At 56.3% G+C, this 19,004-nt stretch overlaps 1 protein-coding gene across 5 annotated transcripts; it reads left to right on the plus strand.

Annotated features, from left to right (window-relative positions):
- Positions 1 to 137: 137 nt before the first annotated feature.
- PPP1R32 (protein phosphatase 1 regulatory subunit 32) lies at positions 138 to 15,441 on the plus strand. Of its 5 annotated transcripts, none has more exons than XM_043549637.1 (14): positions 138 to 2,684; positions 6,581 to 6,730; positions 7,450 to 7,567; positions 7,992 to 8,145; positions 9,565 to 9,693; positions 10,036 to 10,099; positions 11,623 to 11,726; positions 12,291 to 12,350; positions 12,760 to 12,846; positions 13,043 to 13,174; positions 13,263 to 13,357; positions 13,673 to 13,837; positions 13,933 to 14,016; positions 14,477 to 15,441. In XM_043549637.1, the coding sequence occupies exons 2-14, from the start codon at positions 6,625 to 6,627 to the stop codon at positions 14,598 to 14,600; spliced, it is 1,422 nt and encodes a 473-aa protein (XP_043405572.1). In that variant the 5' UTR covers positions 138 to 2,684; positions 6,581 to 6,624; the 3' UTR covers positions 14,601 to 15,441. The 5 variants fall into 5 exon arrangements, with proteins under 5 accessions (XP_043405572.1, XP_043405574.1, XP_043405575.1 ...); XM_043549638.1 differs by lacking the exon at positions 138 to 2,684 and adding an exon at positions 5,228 to 6,464; XM_043549639.1 differs by lacking the exon at positions 12,291 to 12,350.
- Positions 15,442 to 19,004: the final 3,563 nt, after the last annotated feature.

A 19,004-nucleotide genomic window follows, 5' to 3' on the forward strand; every position in this document is an offset into this window, starting at 1 on the left:
TGCTTTGATTCCTTGTGAAATTCCTCTTGTTGTTCGACTGTGGAGGCCTCTCTGATGGCTACAGCCTCTCCATTAACCATTCCTTGTAAATCCTTGTGGCCAGGGCCCACCAATGGGTAAATTCAGTGTAAAGGGTGGGGCGGGGGGAGAAGATAGACCCACTCAGCAGGAAGGGTATCCACCACATGCTCTTCCCCAGCCTCCTGTTTAAAAACACTTGCTTCAGGAGGAGAACAGCAATGCTCAATCCCATGTGACGACTGATTACGTGACCAACCAACCCCACAGGCTGAAAACGGTTTGCTTAAACTGAGCACACTCCAACCTTTTCCAACAGCGACTCCTGTGCGATTATTTTTTGTTGCAGAAGCACCTAGGAGTTGCAATCATGCTCCAGGCCCCCATTGTGCTAGGGGTTGTGCCAACACAGACCAAGTGGGCAGTTCCTGCCCCAAAGAGCTGCCATTCTAGACAGAGTGTCTCTTAGCTTCTCCCCTCTCGCTGGTGTTCAGATTGCATCCCTACAGCAATTGCTGCTGTGGGAAAGATGCTACGAGTGGGTTTGATGAGTTTAGCTTCATTTATTGCCATGTACCATAGAATATCAGGGTTGGAAGGGACCTCAGGAGGCCATCTAGTCCAACCCCCTGCTCATTGCAGGACCAATCCCCAATTTTTGGCCCAGTAACCCTAAATGGAAAGGATTGAACCCACAACCCTGGGTTTAGCAGGCCAATGCTCGAACCACTGAGCTATCCCTCCCCTGAAAGGGGAGGAAAGGAGCTGGAAAGGAGGAGGAGGGGGGTCTCAGGATGCACTTGGCCAGGCTGCCATCTCTCTCTTGTGTTATCGGTAAGACCCTGTTAAATCACGATTTCAGGGGCTGCATTGAAATTAGCCCAATATTGTGATTTTTCCAGCAGAGGGGGGAGACTGAAAGGGGGATGAAACAACTCACAGTAATGGATGCAGGCTGGGCTGGTTTCACCAAATGACACTGTCCATCTAGCCCAGGCTGTTGTTACAGCTGCCCGCCTGGCCAGCAGGGAGAGGGGGGCAGTGCTGACAATGCTGCAGTTAGGAGTCCTGGCCCAGCAGCAGGCCCAAGGGAGACACGGCAAGGGCTGAGCCAAGGGTCTGCCACTGGGTGCATGAGATGGTGTGTGAGGGAGTGGGGTGAAAAGATGGATTCCAGACTCACCTCCACCTCTTTGCAAGGGCACGGCCCCCTTACGCACTTTGTTGTGTGCCAAGTGCAGATCCTAGTCTCAGCTCCTGCAGTGTTTCCCTGGGCCTGCCAGGGGCTGCTGTAGGTTGAGAGAGCCCAGGGCTCCTAATCGCCATGTGTTGTTGATGCCGTCCCCTTCTCCCCACCAGCAAGGCAGGGAGCAGCAGCTGCAACCTGGACTGAGATGGGCTTGGACAGCTAGTGCCATGTGGTGAAACAGCTGCACTGGCCCACCACCCTACCTGCTTCCCAGGGTAGGACTGATCTGTCACCTACCCCCATGAGTAGCTGTGGCTTCAGGCGGGAGGTTGAAGCCAGGATGCCTGCTTCCACCGTCCCATGGGGAAAATTGCAGCAGTTTGGGGCAGGGAAAGGGGAGACTTGGCAGTCATGCCTGTCCCGTGAAATTCAAACATTGAGCTGTGACAAACACCCTGTAATTTATGCAGGGCTTTAGCTACAGTGGCCAGGCCTTCATTCCTCCTTTCTTCTTCTCTCTTCCTCCTTTCCTGAGAGCAGCTTCTGCAATGGGGAGACCTAAGGTGCTGGCCAGGCTTTCAGAGCCTTGGGGTGGTGAAGGGAAGAGGTGGGGGCTGACTCTGGATAGCTGGAAACAGTAGGTTTTTAGGTATCTCATTGCTACAGGGAGGGGGATGGGTCCTGTCATTTCATTGCAGGGCAGAGAAGTGGGCAGAAGACAGGACCTGTGACTGGTAGGAAGGGTGGAGCAGGGACACATAGCAACTGATCTGTTCCCTTGAAAGATTCCCAGCTCAGTGTCTTTGAGACTCAGCAGGAGCTGTACCAGGATCAAGGGAGATTAACCTCAGCTGAAGTACCAAGGAATGGCCATGTGGTGTTGTTGCGTCCTGAATGCTGAAGGGCTGGGAGCTAAGCAAGGTGAAGGCTCCCCTGGGTTTGCTACCTGATGACCTGGCCAATCCCTCCACCGCTTGCTCTCAGCCAAGCGTCCTGTGGCTGTATCTCCTCGCCCCTTGCTTTCTGTCTGCCTAATGCAGTCGCCTCTTACTTTGGCCACAACCACGCTGGCTGCTCTCCGTGCCTCTGGTAATGCTGGGACATGTGTGCAGCGGGTGCTTGTGTACTCTGGGCACCTGTTCCTGTGTAGTGCCCTCTGTGTGGCTCAGGAGCATCTGGGCTGGGTGGGCCTTATCAGCCTGCGCTGCGATCAGGCAGCAGGGCTGGAAATCCCTGCAGCCCTGGTCTGGGATGTTGGCCCGCATTGTAAGTGCTTGTAGAGTGCTTGTAAATTGCTTTGAGATCCCGGGGGGCCTCAGCTCCTTCCTGCTGGAAGCTGTCCTGTTTCTCCAGCCGGTTGCTAGGCGCTGGTTGCTAGGATACCAGCTGTGACTGGGCAGGCCTGCACATTCCTCCAGCGAGCTCCTAACCCTGCCCAGCGCCTGCCAGGACCTTGCCAGAGCCTCGCCTGGGGCAGGTAAGGGGGCAGCGCCCCAGGAGGGCGGTGGGAGCAGGGCGGGGGGTGGGCAGAGCTGGGAGGTGGCAGAGCAAGTGGGGGAAGCTGCCCATGTGATCCCTCTGTCCCCAGCCCAGATAAGTGTGGCTCAGCCTGTCCCTGCGGGATTGACCCTCAGCGCTGAGAGGGGACGGCTGGCTCCATGGTGTCTCTGCTGAGCCTTCCAACAGAAGGGGCAGCCAGTGACAATACCCCTGATGGGTTTATACTGCTCACTGAGACCTCCCAACCCCCCCCCTCCCCCCCCCAAAAAAACCCCACCCTCCCCCAAGGATCTGAACAGCTATCTACCAAGGTCAGCCTATGTGCAGCCTGGGGTCAGATGGGAGCCAGTGGAGGTGAAAGACCCTGAATTCCCTCTGGTGGGCCAGCCAGTGTCCCTTTTTATGGCCATTGGACTTGGCTGACGGTGGAAGAGCAGGGGCTGCTGGCCCAGCCACATGTGCTGGAGCTGGGCTGGATTCAGTGGTATGGCAGGGCCCAAACGGGCCTAGGGCTCTCCCCTTGGATCTGCCTCTCTTGCTCCGCGATCTGCCCTATCGCTGAACAGGGGTGGAGCTTGGGTTGTGGGCAGAGCCTGGAAAAGTACCAACACACCTTACTCCTGCGCTGACCCCTGGAACTCAGAGGTGAGTAGAAGCCCCTGAGATACTCAGGCAGCAGCAGGAAGGCCAGGTGCCATGAAGTAGCTTGGAGGAGCCTTCTCTGGTGCGTCTAGAGTCCATAAGGATAGCTCCTCGGACAGAGCACAGCAAGAAGATGCTCAGCATTTGCCACTTCTTTATGGGTGTGGGGGATCCACACGTGCTCCTGCCATCTGAGCCTCTAGTTGTGCTGGACCCGACCCTCTCTGGTAAGTTCCTGGACTGTCTGCACACTCCAGTCTGCGGGGCCAGATCGTCCTCTCTGTAGAGACAGGGCCTCTTGCTAATCCCTAGTCTGCACTGGGTAAAACCGCAGAGATGGGATGGATAGCCAGGCTTGGGGAGCTCCACCAACAGGTGCAGGGAGTTCTCTGCTGGGGAGCCAGAGCAGAAGGGCTCCGGGAGGGGGGAAGAGAAGCCGAAAGAGGAGCCTAGCGGGGGGGGAGAGGAGGGAAAGAAAAATCCCCTTTAGGGCTATCACCTCGTAACTCTCTGGGTGACAGTGTTAGTATGTGACCCTCTGAACCCCTCAGTGCCAACTGACAAAGGGTTCCCTGTCCTGTAACAGCAACATCTAACAGGACTGACAAACTCACTACACCTAGCACCACACTGTCATGGTATGTATCCAGAAATAGCATAAAGAAAAGGAGTACTTGTGGCACCTTAGAGACTAACCAGTTTATTTGAGCATGAGCTTTCGTGAGCTACAGCTCACTTCATCGGATGCATAGCATATCGTGGAAACTGCAGAAGTCTTCTGCAGTTTCCACGATATGCTATGCATCCGATGAAGTGAGCTGTAGCTCACGAAAGCTCATGCTCAAATAAACTGGTTAGTCTCTAAGGTGCCACAAGTACTCCTTTTCTTTTTACGAATACAGACTAACATGGCTGTTACTCTGAAACCTGTCATTATGCAAGAAATAGCATAGTGTAAGGTATCAAATGAAAGCTGGCATCACGCTGATCACTAATACCATTGTGAAATGTACGTACTGAGTGTTAGGAGGCTTATTCCTTCACCCACTTACTTCCCTGGTCCTTCTCGCATGAAGAGAGAACAACAATACCCAAAGTCCAAAGGTGCAGACAATTCGATGTTTATTGGGGTGAACTTCCAGCAAGCATGATTCCAGTTCCCTTCCTTAGTGTCCCCCTTCCCAGCTCTGACACCACAGAGCCTTACACCTATGTCCCTGTTCCCATTCCTGCCCTTAGCAAAACATGATTCCAGTTTCCCCACCCCCATTCCCTGTTCCCACTTCCCCCTTTAGCAAAATTCCCCACCCCCATTCCCTGTTCCCATTCCCCCCCCCCCACACACGCTTCATGGTTGACTGCAGACTATATAGTAAAACTTGAATTTTGCTTAGCTATACTTTAACCAATCATTTTTCTGAAATTTAAGTAACCAATCCTAACATATTGTAACATGATTATGTAAGCAATTATATCCCACCACCTTAATTAGTTTACACCCAGCAATATTAATTATACAGCAGACAGAAACAATCACAGAACCAGACAGAGATTATACAGACAAACAATAGGGAAATGGGGACTACAGGGACAGAACAACAAAGAAATGAGGATTTCACATCCCAGCTATTGATAAGTGAGTTCTTGCCAGATAGGATGCTATCAAACTAAGTTTCCTTTAACATCTTCTAGGCACTTCCCTTTCTCTGGAGGCGATAGGCACGATCAGGACAGGATTGTATTCTTAACAGCCCAATAGCACCTCCTTTCAGTGTGACTAGTTTGGAATGTGAGGAGGTGACCGGTCGCTTCCCAGCTTATGGCTGCCTCTGCTGCTTCGCCAAAGGCCTTAGCCTAAGCACAGGGCCTCAGACTGTCACAGTAAGAGAAGGCCCTTACACCGGCAGACAGTGATTTTGATTCTTTCTTTTATACCTCTATAACTAGCTTAGTGACAAGAATACACCTAAATTCTTAGAGTATAGGCCTTTACAGACAGGCCTGAATAGCTATATCCTAACACTGAGGTTATCATTTAAAAGTGATGTGTGCATCCTGGCACTGTGTCTTTAAATCTGTAACCAGGCAGAGCTGACCCACAGGTTTCTGCCAGACAGGAGAGAAGATATGTCTCTGTATCATGTAAATTAAGCCAAATCTGTCTACGACATACCGAGGAGGATGGGAAGACACTGTAGACTAGACTGCAAGGGCTCTCCTGTCTGGGGGGTGCAAAGACAATGAACTTTGGGGGGGCATAAGGGGAAGGCAAAAGGACACCTTCAGTGAGGCAGCAAAAAGATCAGCACTTTTCCCATTAATGAAAGTTGCCTCCTGGGCTAGTGATGCTGGAAGGTTTGCCTTAGATGAGATTTTCACCTGTTAAAAGTTGTTTAGACTCTAAGACACATGTTGAACCTTTGGTTTTATGTGTAACCGGCTGCTCTTACTATCCTTGCTTGGCAGCTCTTAAATCTTAACCTTTGTTAATAAACTCCGATTGGTTGTCCCTGTAAAGAGGTGCCAGTGCTGTGTTGTTATACTGGAACGGATACTCAATTGACTCAAACAAGTTGGTGGGTGTATTGTTCCCTTGAGAGTAGAGAACATAGTAGTTACTGTGAGCATTCAGTGTCAGGGGCTGGACACTACGGGGGGGATGATTTTGAGGAGTTTGTGGTGCACCAAGTGTTGCCCTTCAAGGCAAAGTAGGGGCTGGCACAGCCCTAGGAGAGTGCTTGAGTGGCTGGGAGAGTCCTTGAGTGGCTGAAGGGCTGGCGGGGTCAGGACACCCAGCTACCACCAAAAGTCTCCTTCACTGAGGCAGGCGGGTAACACAATGACTCGCGGCCCCAGGGTGTCCAAGAAAGTGTCCCATAGCCCCTGGGCTCAGCACAGTTCCCTGTCACTTCCAGGCCCTGGCAGGATCACCTTGCTTCAGAACTGTGATGCTGGGTCTCAGGGCTCTGGGCCCTTCCCGTTCCCAGGAGATCCAGGCCTCTGTGGTCCTTTCCTGCCCCTGGCTCTGGGATCCGCTGGCTTGCTACCCCGGAAGGGCAATGGGCTCAGAGCTGGGCTTTGTCCTTGCCCCTGCTCTGACATCACAGTGCGACAGGTATGACCTCACACTCCATCGCCAGGGAGACACCGGAGGAGCAGTTGAGCCAGGCAGGGTGGGTGGCGATCTTCTTGTCCCCATGCTCAGCTGTACCACGTCCTCTGTCTCTATAGCCACTGGGCACGCTGTCCCCCGGAGATCCAGCTCTCCCTCTGCCATGGGGCGCCTCCCCCTAGGTGGCGTCTCGCCCTATGTGAGGACGAGCGCTGGTGGGAGCATGGACCCTCTGAAGTTCTACGCCACGAGCTACGGCACGGCTTACGGTAAGGGCCCTGCAGCAAGTGGTGCCCGACGGGGCATGTGTGGCCATGAAGGATCAGGGGAGGGGATGGTGAAGCCCATGCCAGCCCTGGAGCTGGTGCCCCAGCAGGCCATGTGAATGGCCTTCCCTGCATCCCTGTGTGCCGGCCATCACCCCCTTCGGAGCCACCGACCCAGTGGGCTCAGGGAGCCAGTCAGCAGCGCTTCCCTCCCACTGTGCTCTACTTATCCACTGCTGGCCTGACCCCAGCCTCAGTGTCCCAGCAGGGCCGAGGCCTAGGGCAGCTTCCCTAGCAAGGCCCCTGTGTCCCCAGCGCTATCCCACTAAGGACTGAATCTCCCTCACAGCTCCCCACCAGGCTTGGCCCTGTCCCTGTCTCATCCACAGCCACATCGTCTTGAACTGACTATCTGTGCTCTCTGGTCCCCTCTGGTGGCCAGAGCCTGTATAGCCATGTATGAGTCCTGCCCTGGTGCCAGTCTAATGGACCTGCTGCTTCAGCTCAGTCTCCCGAGTTTAATCCCTGGTGATGCCAACTGCTGAGGCGCCATTGCAGTTTGGAGCTTGGGGATTGTCCTGGAAGAGCAAGTCCTTTCAAAGGCTCTAACAGTATTAAAGGAACTGGAGGCGTCTCCCTCCCTGAGCAAGTGTCTCTCTCTCTGTGGGCCCCCACATTGCCTGCGTGGCTGATATCTGTGATTCCCCTGCTTTGTTTGGCAGGGCAGGAGAGGTTCCATCCTCGTGTCGGCCACCACTCCGGAGCTGGGTACAAATCCAATTACCGGCCTGTCGTCTCTTACAAGGCCAGCCTGGATGAAGTGGATAATCCAGCCGTGGGGTAGGCTGTCCTTGTGGAGATGAGGGGCCTGGGTACAGCTGGGATTGTGTGCGGGGTAGGGACCGTCCCATGGACTATAGACCCCTCTCCCACCCTGGGGCGATCATCCCAACAGGACAGCCCTACCAGTGTACCCCAGGTTGGCGGGTCTCCCTCACTACTCCCCTCTCACCCCTTGAGGAGGTGGGTGTATCAGTGCAGAGCTGGGATCTGTCCTGCAGTGCGGCCTAGCGGATGGAGCACTTGCCTGGGCCTCAGGAGAGCTGTCACTGGCCTGGTTTGCCACCTTGGGCAAGTCACTTCCCCTGCCTATGCCTCAGTTTCCCCATCTGTAATGACCCTGACCTCCTTTCTAGAGCACTGTGAGATCTACAGAAGACCTAGCTATCATTATCCCACACTTGTTCTCTTCCTCCTGCTCCAGACAGCTCCTCCAGGATAACTACGACACGGTGACCACCAAGCATTTCCGACCCCTCCAGCTGCCTGATGGCAAGTACCCCCTGCCCTGGAGCGTCTACCAGCCGGGGAGCGGGTTTGTTCGAGACAAACCTATTTCCTTCCCTACCACCAAAGCCGTAAGTGTCCAGTAAGCCCCGACTCTGTGCCTGGCCAGCTCACGGATCAAGATCCTGTCTGCCATGGGTTTGCCATTGGGAATGCAGCCTGGTGACATTGTGGCTAGAGGATTGTGTAGATGGTACGTTCCATCCCAGAGCTAGTGCTAGATTGTAGGGCTCTGGACAGAGAGGGCCCTAACCCTTTAATAACTATACACAAAGCGACACTTTTATTTTATTAACTACGTGCAACAAGGAAAATGGAACTTACAAAATTAGGTTTGGTTGTATCCATCTGTTGTCTCTTGTCTTAGATCATCAGGTCTTTGGGACAGAGCTTATCCTGGTTTTGTGTCTGTACAGCACCTAGCACCTCTGGGTATGTCTACACTGCATGCAAAGCCCAGGTTCTGACTCAGGTTTGAACCCAATTCCCCCTTCCATCCACACATACATTGGTTTGACTCAGGTCAACAAGCACCCAAGAGCCAGGTCATAGGACCCTGCTAGACTTTGACTTGGTGCCAAGCCCTGGCATTTTGCAGTGTGGACACAACTTAAGCTGCAGACCTGAGTCAGGAGGTCTGCGTAGTGTAGTATGGACATGTTAGCACAGCTGTGAGACCCTGGTCCAGCACTTGTAAGCTCAGGATTACAATGCAGTGTGGGCACTCCAGTGTAGGCTTGGAAACAGAGTCCATAAGCCTGGGTCCTGCAGACCCAGGTTTACAATGCAGTGTAAATGTACCCACGGGCCTGGTCAGTGACTGCAGCTCCTACAACACAAATAATAAACAATAGCACACATTGGTTCTGTTCGGAGGGGAATACAAATAACCCGACAGTGTTCATGAGTGCCCACAGGCCTAGAAAGTGCTGTGGTCTGCTCCTCAGCACGGGCTCCATTGGGGGGTGGGTGCCATTGGCATGATGTGACCCCAGAGGTGGGGTTACCCACTGACTGCTTGGTGGCCTGTGTGAAATGAGGAGTTTGCGGGGAGGTCTCAGTCTGGATTGGACAGGTGGCCCTGATACATGTAGTGCCTGCACAGCTGGGGTGGGTTGGCAGTTTTAGCAGAGAGGCCAAGGACTGAATGGGCATGGAGTCTGCCCTGCCCTCTCCCCCTTAGAGCTGGGAGCAGCGGTAGGGCGTGGGGGCTTGCACTGCAGCTGGGGACATCCAGAGGCAGTCAGCATCTGGAAGTGCTGATTTAACACACGTACAGGGGTGTGCACGCTCCCGACGTTCCTCCCCTCCTTGGACACTCCCCTTCACCTCCTGCAGCAAAGGTCCATATAAACCATCCCTTGGCTCTGATCGCCCTCCTGTGGGGATATAGAGGCTCAGCAGTGCCCTGTGCAGCCTTGCCCATCCTGGCTGAGTGGGGACCTGGCGCTTCGCTGCCACAGGAGTCACCAAAGGGGCTCACTCTGCAGGTTAAGAAAGTCCACTTCGATACGCGGGACCAGGGGCCGCGAGCCATCACAGGGCTGGAGCCCAGACAGCTCCCCGACCTGCACAAGCTGCAGGGGAAAGGCTCCGTCGAGGGGGAGAACGCCAGACACGTGAGTGCAGCACCGACTCTGCCTGGGCCTTGGTCCACTGCCGGCACCAGAGCAAAGGAGATGGAAAGGGGAGCCACCAGACATTTGTCCTGGGCATTGCAGCAAAGCAAGGGGGACAGCCCTGGTGTGTCTGCGTGCTGGAGTGAAGGGGAGATACCCTGGCACCAGAGTGGAGGGCTCCTGGCAGGGGAGGTGGGTGAGGGTCTTCTGGCAGGGTGTGTGTGAGCCCTGGGTGGGTGGCCGGATGGGTACTAGGCTGGGGAGGTGGGTAGGGGTCTACTGGCAGGCCGGGTGCAAGACTGTTTTCCCCCCAGTTCACTCGCTCTCTCCTGCTCCCTGCAGGGCCCTCTGTACATGTCCACAGAGTATAACTCCAAGTTCTGCTTTGACATTCCCGGCCAGCCAGGTACGATCCTTCCTGGAGCGCCTCGCACCCTCCTGAGCCATGTCCTGGGGCAGCCAACCAGGCCTCTGCCATAGGCTAACCCATAGGAGCTACACCTGTACCCTTCCAATTCCCAGCCATCCCCTCCTTGTCTAAGCAGCACTGGGCCTAGCCATGGCTTGGAAAGGCACACCGGGTATTCTGTAATGAGCCAATGCCCCATCCTGGGGCCAGGGGGCATTGCACTGCTGGAGGATGCTGTCTCTTGGCTGAGACAGGAAGCCGAGATCCTGACTGCTTGTGGTTATTAAAGATCCCCTGGAACTTTTGCTAAGAGCAGGACTTTTAAACAGTTTCCCAATCAAACTCCCATTCAGGCGCTTACCTTCTGCCTCCCTAAATTCCCCCAGCAGTTTCAATTGGCTGTGCTCTTTGTTTCCCCTGCCTGTCCTATCACTGTGTCGTGTCGCTGCACTGCAGTGGTGGGGAAATGATCCCTAGTCTTACTGGAAACCCCTTTATGGTCTGTTGGATGGAAAGCGCTCTGTGCAAGATGCTATCCTCACCCGGCAGCCCTCTCTGTCCTCTGCCTGGGAGCACAACCCCCTGTTCCTCTAGCCTTAAAGGGTGGGGTCTCCGTGCTGACGAGCTGACTGGTGCTGGGGAAGTAGAGAGGGGGTGTTACTGGAACCCCTCTCACGAAGGGAACCCTAGGTGAACCATGCTTTCTACTGGCTAGAACTGTCTGGGAATGGTAAGGGGTGTGGGGTTCCCAGGGTGGGGGGAGCGTGGGGAGCTCTCTGAATTGTCCCCTGGGCATGAGCCGTTCTGGGGTTCCCAGTTCCTGTCTCCGGTGCAGACTATGCCGGCTGCACAACCTCACCCCTGTCATTCGTGTGGTTCTTTGTCCTTATGATCGCTCTCACCTCCATGCAGCCACCTACGCTGAGGTCACCCTTCAGGCCAGGAGTGTCAGAGGCAGGGTTCCACATGCAGCCCCCATCCACTTGCACCGCTATGCCACGGCCCAAGCCCAGGCTCCCTTGCTGTTTCTCCCGAACAGCCTGGGGCTCTCCCTGTGATCTTCGCTACCCACGGGCCACTTCGAGATCTTTCCTCCCACGCCTGTTTGGGCTGGTCCCACAGTTGTCACGGTCCAGCTTATCTAAATCCATTGGCTTGTCCAGCGATTGTTTCCTCTCTGGTGCTCTCAGCTCCCATGTGCGCCTCATTTTGCATTCAATCAGCAGCCCAGTTAAGCGTGAGGCTAATGCAGATGCAAGCCGGGCTTGCCCTGTGGGAGGCCCTGTCTCCCTCTAGTGGCTAGACCAAATGGAGGTTGATGAGCCAGCTCCAGCCTTCATTAACGGAGCTGATCTTTCTGCTCTGGCCGGAGAGGCTGGTGGTTTATCGAGCCAGAGGTCGGAGGTTCGAACCCCGAGGTGCGGCGTTACGTGACTTTAGGTGGCTTAGATATGTTGGTTGTTGCCCAGTGTTGGGAATGTGGATTACCATGTATTCCCCCGCCTCATCTCCCGTTACAGATTTCCTACAGAGAAAGACGATAGGAGCCAAGGAGGAGACGGGATTCACTGAGGGCACCCAGCAGAACCCCATTGCCTTCCTGCCACCTCCTCCGGGAGAGCCAGTAGGTGCTGGGCCCTGGCCCGCCCCCCTGGTGGTCGTCTCTGAATGGAGCACAGCGCCCCCTTTGGACCTGGGGGTGACCCAGCTGCGCATGCCCAGACTTACCCAGGACCCTGTGCAGCTTGCTACCCCCCAGCCCCCAGTTTCCCAGCCTCTCCAGTGGGTTTCTCTTCCCCCCGCCCGTTTTGTTCAGAACCGTCTCTGAGCGGCAGCTGGGGTGAGGCTGAAGGATCCTGTGCCCCATCAGGGCTGCCCTGGAACACATGCCAAAGCTGTTTGGGGCCCAGCATCCCAAACACCTTCCCCCCCACTTACACACACACACAATACACACAGATCCGCTACATGGGGGAGGTCGCCCACAGCCTGGCCTCATCCCTACCAGCCTGGGGACCCCATGTCATGGGCCAGCCCCATACACCGGCAGATTCCTTAGTAAGATCTCAAGGGATCCCCCTTAGATCCCAAGGGGAGGAGTTGGCCAGGCCTGGCCCAGCCTGTCAGGGGAATCCTAGGCCCATCCTGCATGGGGAAGGGGATTCACTGCCCAGCGTTTCCCTTGCAGAGGAGCCAGCCTGGCATCAGCATCACCAAGATGGACTTCCTGCCCAGCGCTCTCCCCCATGTAAGAGGGGCCGGGGGGAGGGGGGAGAGAAGGAGGAGCAGAGGGAGGATGGCAAAGGGTAGCCTAAGGGTTGGGAGGGTCACCCAGACATGGGGGGCAGGATGGGCAGAGTGGGGGAGTCACGCAGAGACTAAATGGGGAGAGCAGAATTAAGATCTTTTCTGGGCTATAGTTCCATGCTGGGGAAGCCATTTGGAGTGCCCTCTCCCAGGGTCCTGTAATAGGTGGCCAAGCCCCAGTGCTTGGGTGGCTTCCAGTGCGATCAGGGCCTGTGACCCCGCAGAGGCCGGGCTGTGACGCCCTCTGCCCTGCTCTCCCTGTGCAGGTGAACTGGGTGGCTGCAAAGTCCTTGGGATGGGGGAGGTGACACTTTGCCCCAGGCTGCATCACTTTGTCCCTCTCCTGACAGGGCGACGAGTTCCTGCCCGTGCTGTCGAAGGGCTCCGAGCGAGAGACGGGATTCAGCCGGGACAAAGACAACGGCCTCAGTGCCATGGTGAGCGACCCGCCTCCCCTCCTCCAACCTGCCTGCCCCCTCCATTCCACTGGCACCCCCCATCCTGCCTTCAGTCCTCCCTGTCTGCCTGCATCCTCCTCTCCACCTGTAACCTGTCTGTGTGCTGGCCTCTCTGTCTCCTCCCTCCCCATCTGTGACTGTCCCCCCATTCACCTGGTCTCCTCCTGCCCCCCAGGGTCTGCCGCACGCAGCACCCCAGCCTGGGGCCGAGGGGTCAGGGCCCCTGAGCCACGCTCAGTTCCGAGGGCTCCAGAGGCCCCCGCAGACCCAGACCAACCTGCTGGGCCGGGAGTACGTGGGGAACAAGGTGAGTGTGAGCACGGCCTGTGCTGCTTGCCCAGGGTCCCGCAGGTCCCCTCGGGCCTGGCCAGCTCAGCCCTGTGTCCCTCCCCCAGGAACTCTCCGGATTCAGCATCAACAACAAGAAGTATGTGACGCCCCCCTATGACCCGGATTTGCCCAACAAGTACCTGAGCAGCTACAACTCCAAGTGAGTCTGAAATACTGCCACCGCCTGCCCCGGGGGGAGCTCTACCCAGCCCACCCTGCCCCTGGGGGGAGCTCTACCTTGCCTCTCCCAGCCCACCCTGTCCCTGTGGGAGCTCTACCCTTCCTCCCCCAGCGCTCTCTCCTCTCTTCATGTGCATGCCCTGTGTCTCTCTTGGTCTGAGTGGGGGTGCCCTGCCCGGGTGTGTGTGGGCAGGGAAAGGGAAGGGGGTCGCCCGGCCTGTGGGGAGGGGGCTGAGCAGCTGTTGGACCCAGCAGGATGCAGCACTCTTTGACTCTGTTTCCTCCCCTCTGGCAGGTTTTATGACAACACCCTCAAGGGGGTGGACCGCGAAGGATGGACCCGCGGAGGGATCCAGCCCCAACAGCCGGGTGGCTTCGCCACCAACAACCACATCACTGAACTGGGCACAGATCCCAATGCCACGGAGACCCTGAGACGGGTCCACCCCCATGTCGGCCGGTGAGGCTGGCTGGTTCCCACTGCCCTCCACCCTGCCCCTGACGCCCTCCTGCCCCTCCTCTTCCCTCTGTGACGCTCTCCCCCTCCACTCTCAGGACGATCACAACGTTGGACCCGTTCTATCGCGACACCCCTCACAACAGCCGCTTCTCTGCTCTCTACCAAACCGCCGTACCTGAGTAGGTAAGGGGCCTGCGTGAGCTTGCTGGGCACCTCCCAGGGCAGGGGGGGTTGGGATTGTGCTGCCCCCCAGCTATGCAGTGGAGCACCAGGGCACGCACCCATCAGAGACCTGGCCAGTCAGCTGTGAGCACTTGGCCCTGGTGCTGGAGCTGATGAGGCCAGGTGTCAGGATAGGCTAGGCCTGGATCAGGCTTTCTGCTCTACAGCGAGGGCTTCCTCCAGGGCACAGCTCATGGCATTTCCTTTCAGGGGACGCTGGAAAGGGAGTCCCAGGCCCTTATGAAGAGTGGAGAGCATGATGGCTGCCAATCCTCATCCCTGTCCTTTCCCCAGCCTTTGAGGAGGTGATATGAGTTCCGCAGGGCCACTCCACCTTCTCCATTCCCCTCTTGGGGTCCCTCCCCGCACTTTGCCAGATTTCAAGGACCGCTTTGCCTTTTCTTTGCTTTCTTGCAGATCTGTGTCTCCACCCTGCAGGAGCTGGTCTCCCTTGGCGAGGCAGGGACTCCGGGGCTGGTCTCCCCTGACGAGGCAGGGGCTTCAGCATCTCCCAAAGGGCTTTACTTTTCCAATGATGTAAAGAGAAATCACCACCCAGTGAAGGCTCATTGGTTCTCATTGGCTTAGCTGCCAGCCCTCCTCCCCTTAGATCCCATAGACCTCTCCTCTTCTTCCCCATGGCCCCCATAAACTTCTCCTTCTCCTCTTCCCCGGGGACCCCAGCATGCCCTTCCACCCCTGTCCCCTGCTGTTTTCATCGGGGAGCCCTCTGCTGTGTGAGCTGACCCCACCTCTCATCCCACGGGTGGTGGCACCCATGCGCTGTCATGGGAGCTGGATGGAGTCTTTGCACCTGAAGGATCAGCTGGTGCCTCCTGGCAGAAAGGGGAGTGCCGCCCCTCCCCAGTACCTTGCCTGCTCTGGCTGGGCCCTGCAGTTCCATTCTCCTGGCATTCGGGCCCCATCCCGCTTGGCGCTGAGCAGTTGGAGAGGAGGGTGCCTGGCACCACACAGGATCAGGCCCTTTGACTTGAGAAGGGAAGCTGGGCCCTGTGTGTGCAGCAGTGAATGGAGTTAACCATTAGATATGCGCCCAGCCAGCTGGGCTACCCCAGCTCACCAGAGGGACTCTGCAGGGCCTGGGGGCTTTTCCCATGGGGCCTAGGGCCGTTCTCGCCGGCCCTGGGGGACTTGTAGTGTTCACCGGCACCAGGGTTGCCTCGATTTGACCATTAAATCATTACCATCAATGGAACAAGGCTCATTTACAGCAGTGGAGGATCTGGTGGTTTGTTCTTCAAATGTAGCCCTGTTGCTAAGGCCACCCGAGACCCAGTGGAGGCTGCTGAGCTCTGGAGATGGGGGACTGAACCTGCCCTGCAGATGCACGCTCAGAACCAGTAAGGCTAGGTCACACTGTAATGTCCCCCTGCCCTCCGCCTGCTCGGAGGAGTCTTCACTCAGCGGCTGCTCTCCAGACCTTAATCCAGGTCTCTGCACTGACTCCAGCTGAGTAACTCTGGGTTTGCCTGGTGGAATCCCCGCTCTACCTGGCTGTTTCTCTTTCACAGCTCAATCATAGTGGTGTTTGTGATGGTGGAGGCAGCTGTGTGGTGATGCCGCCTGGCTCAGGTGCCCCAGCACGGCGCTAATGCCAACCCGCTCATGCATGTGTGTTAGGAACCAACTGGCGAGCTTTCCCTTGTGCCCTGAAAGGAGCAGCGTTTGGCCCAGCTGCACTGTGGCGGTACCCAGATGGGAGAGGGGTAATAGCAGAGCGATGGGCTGGAATTGTCTCTTCAGCTGCCAGCTGGTACCTGTTCATATACAGTCTGACACACCACTGCGTTTCCTCCCGGTCCTGTCACACTGTGCATCTACACACACTGCATTTAATGACTCTCTTCCTACTGCTCCCCTCCCCATCCCAAACTGCTGGCAGCTTGCTTCCCACACCCTCAGCATGTCCCAAATTCACCGGCACCGCATGGGGTGATGTATAGGTAATAGGATCCTTTCCCATGCCCCATAACCTACTGTACGGAGAGGTGCACATACACAGAGTAGTCTCCACACTCCCAGCATGGTGTGATGGTACACGCACAAAGCAGGGTCTCCAGACACCCAGCGTGGTGTGATATATATACACACACACACACATACCACGTGTGATGCACTCACATACAGTAGGGTCTCCAGATTCCCAGCATTGTGTACGTGCACCCACACACAGTCGGAGCTCCACATTCCCAACATGGTGTGATACACACAAAGACAGAGTTGGGTTTCCAGCCTTCCAGCATGGTGTAATGTTATATAGATACACAGCGGGGTCTCAGTTCCCAGAATGGTGTTAAGCTTGCACGTGCACACGCACAGGTAGGGTCTCCACACTCCCAGCATAGTGTGATGCACACACACGCAATAGGGTCTGTAGGCTCCCAGCTTGGCATGATGCACACATGCACAGTGGGATCTCCCTGCATGGGGTGATATAAGACGTAGGCTTTTTCCCTGTTTGGTGTAGTATTGACCTTTTGGCTCCTGGGGCTGCAACGCACACCCTCTGCACTCCTGCCCTCGGTCTCAGTTTCTGCCCCAAACCATGATATCTCCCTCTTTCCCGCTCTCATGTTGCTCTCTGGAGGGTAGTTTCATTTCCTAGTGCATGTTTCATGAGCTGGGTTGGGGCCTCTGACTTTGACAACACCGAGCGCAGTCAGTGATACCAAACAAGCTAGCCTCATGTTGCAGGTAACACTGCCTAGCTGCAGCTCCGTTTTCCAGCACACCTGAGCCTGCCGACACCTGATCTCCCCCCCACACTCTGCGGAGGGGAAGCTGGCTGGGGGCTGTAGCTTTGCCCAGTAATCCTGCTACATCTCACAGCTTCTCTGGCTACAGCTCACTCAGAGCCTCGAGTTAACACGTGTAACACTAGATGTGAAAGGAAACTGCAAGTGGGGGGTGAATTCTGAGTGTGTGTGTGTGTGTGTGTGTCATGGCCTGCATCATGTTTGTAGTGTGTGCAGGAGTATTTAGAGATGGGTAAATCCTATTGGCTCCATCAGCCATAGCCCCTCCTGCACACCTGGGCTAGATTCTTCCCCCATAACTGTGTCTAGTTTCCATGTCCCAAGTGGCCGGCTTCCCACAATCTGACGGATCTCACCGCTGGGAACATTTTCCTGGTAGGCAGCCTAAATTTTCCCTCATCCCATCATTTCTACTTCCCCTCCCTCCTTCCACCCACATCCCCGCCCCTGCAAGAATCCCTCCATCAGCTTGACATGCTGCAGGGACTGCCAGACTGTCACATTCCCCACTGCCACCTGGCTTAACCAGGCAGGATAGAGTTCACTCCTTTAATCTCTCCTCATAAACCAGCCCCTCCAGCCCAGCTGGTTCTTTTTGTTATGCTTCTCTGATCTCCTTTAAGCCTCTCTGGTGAGGTGGGACCCCAACCCGACTATAGCTGCTCTGTCAGCAGAGCCAGATAGCAGGACCTCCCTGCCCTTATGAGGATCATGATAATAGGTGGGCAGAAGCATTATCCCCATTTTACAGATGGGAAAAATGAGGCACAGACAGGCAAAGTGACTTGCCCAAGACTATCCAGCAGGCCAGTGGCTGAGCTGGGAATAGACCCGAGGTCTCCTGAATCCCAGTTCAGTGCCCTGTCCACTACCTTTGCCTGTATAGCACAGAATCACACTGTTTTAAAAATTTTTGCTGTCCAATCACGTCTAATGTCCTGTCCCTTATAACTCTAGATCTCTGCCTTAGCCTAACTTCCTGCTGGATTTCTCATTCCTATTTCGCATCTATCTATGGGATTCTATTTCTTCAACTGGGTTAGCTTCACTTTCCCAAGATGGCTCTCCCTGTGCTGCTTGCATTTGTGTTTGAGTGCGCAGCGGTTCTGGATCTGACTCTGAGTGTGCGTGTGCATGCCTGCGTGAACCCCATGCCTGTGTGCATGTTTGTGTGTACGCCTGTACATGGCAGGTGATCCCAGCGAATGATGATGTGCTAGGTAATGGACCATGGTTTCATGGCTGTTCAGAGCACCAGCAATGCCCTAGTACAGGGGATGGCAAAGTACAGCCCGTGGGCCGGATCCAGCCTGTCAGGGATTTCAATCCGGCCCACGGGATTGCCAGCCCTGTGGCACAGCGGGACTAAGGCAGGCTCCCTGCCTGCCCTAGCCCCATGCCACTCCCAGAAGCGGCTGGCACCACATCACTGTGGTCCCTGGGGCCGGGGGGAGGGGCAGAGGGATCCGTGCACTGCCCTCACCTACTAGCACTGCCCCCCGCAGCTCCCATTGGCCGGGAATGGGGAACGGAGGCCAATGGGAGCTACAGGGGTGGTACCACAGGCAAGGGCAGCTCACGGCGGAGCCACCTGCTCCACCCCACCCCCAGGAGCCACTGCTGGACATGCTGGCCACAGCCGGAACCAGCGCGGGGCAGGGCAGGCAGGGAGCCTGCCTTAGCCCTGTTGCGTGCTGCTGCCACCCTGCACTCTGCACCCCCTCCTGCACCCCAACCCCCTGTCGCACCCTGCCTGCACCCCAACCCCCTGCCCTGAGCCCCCTCCTGCACCCCGCACCTCTCCTGCACCCCAACCACCTGCCCTGAGCCCCCCTGCACTCTGCACCCCAACCCCTTGCCCTGAGCCCCCTGTCGCACCCTGCCTGCACCCCAACCCCTTGCCCTGAGCCCCCTCCTGTACCCCACACCCCTCCTGCACTCCACACCCCTCCTGCACCCCAACCCCTTGCCCTGAGCCCCTTCCCACACCCCGCACTCCCTCCTGCATCCCAACCCCCTGCTCCAGCCCTACTTTCATGGCGCTACATACAATTTCCCCACCCAGATGTGGCCCTCGGGCTAAAATGTTTGCCCACCCCTGCCCTATGAAAGGAGCATATGGGTGTGGAGCTGAAACGTATGCTGGTTGTTGACTTCATCTCAGAAGA

The sequence above is a fragment of the Chelonia mydas genome, chromosome 6 (assembly GCF_015237465.2).
Source record: "Chelonia mydas isolate rCheMyd1 chromosome 6, rCheMyd1.pri.v2, whole genome shotgun sequence".
In the NCBI taxonomy this organism is placed as follows: domain Eukaryota; kingdom Metazoa; phylum Chordata; order Testudines; family Cheloniidae; genus Chelonia; species Chelonia mydas.

Bases quoted from the DNA above. Each gene is read 5' to 3' on its own strand.
- PPP1R32 (XM_007065768.3), top strand. From the start codon at position 6,298: ATGCTGGGTCTCAGGGCTCTGGGCCCTTCCCGTTCCCAGGAGATCCAG. The intron at 6,731-7,449 runs GTAAGGGCCCTG...TTTGTTTGGCAG, and splicing joins GAGCTACGGCACGGCTTACG to GGCAGGAGAGGTTCCATCCT. The intron at 9,694-10,035 runs GTGAGTGCAGCA...TGCTCCCTGCAG, and splicing joins AGGGGGAGAACGCCAGACAC to GGCCCTCTGTACATGTCCAC.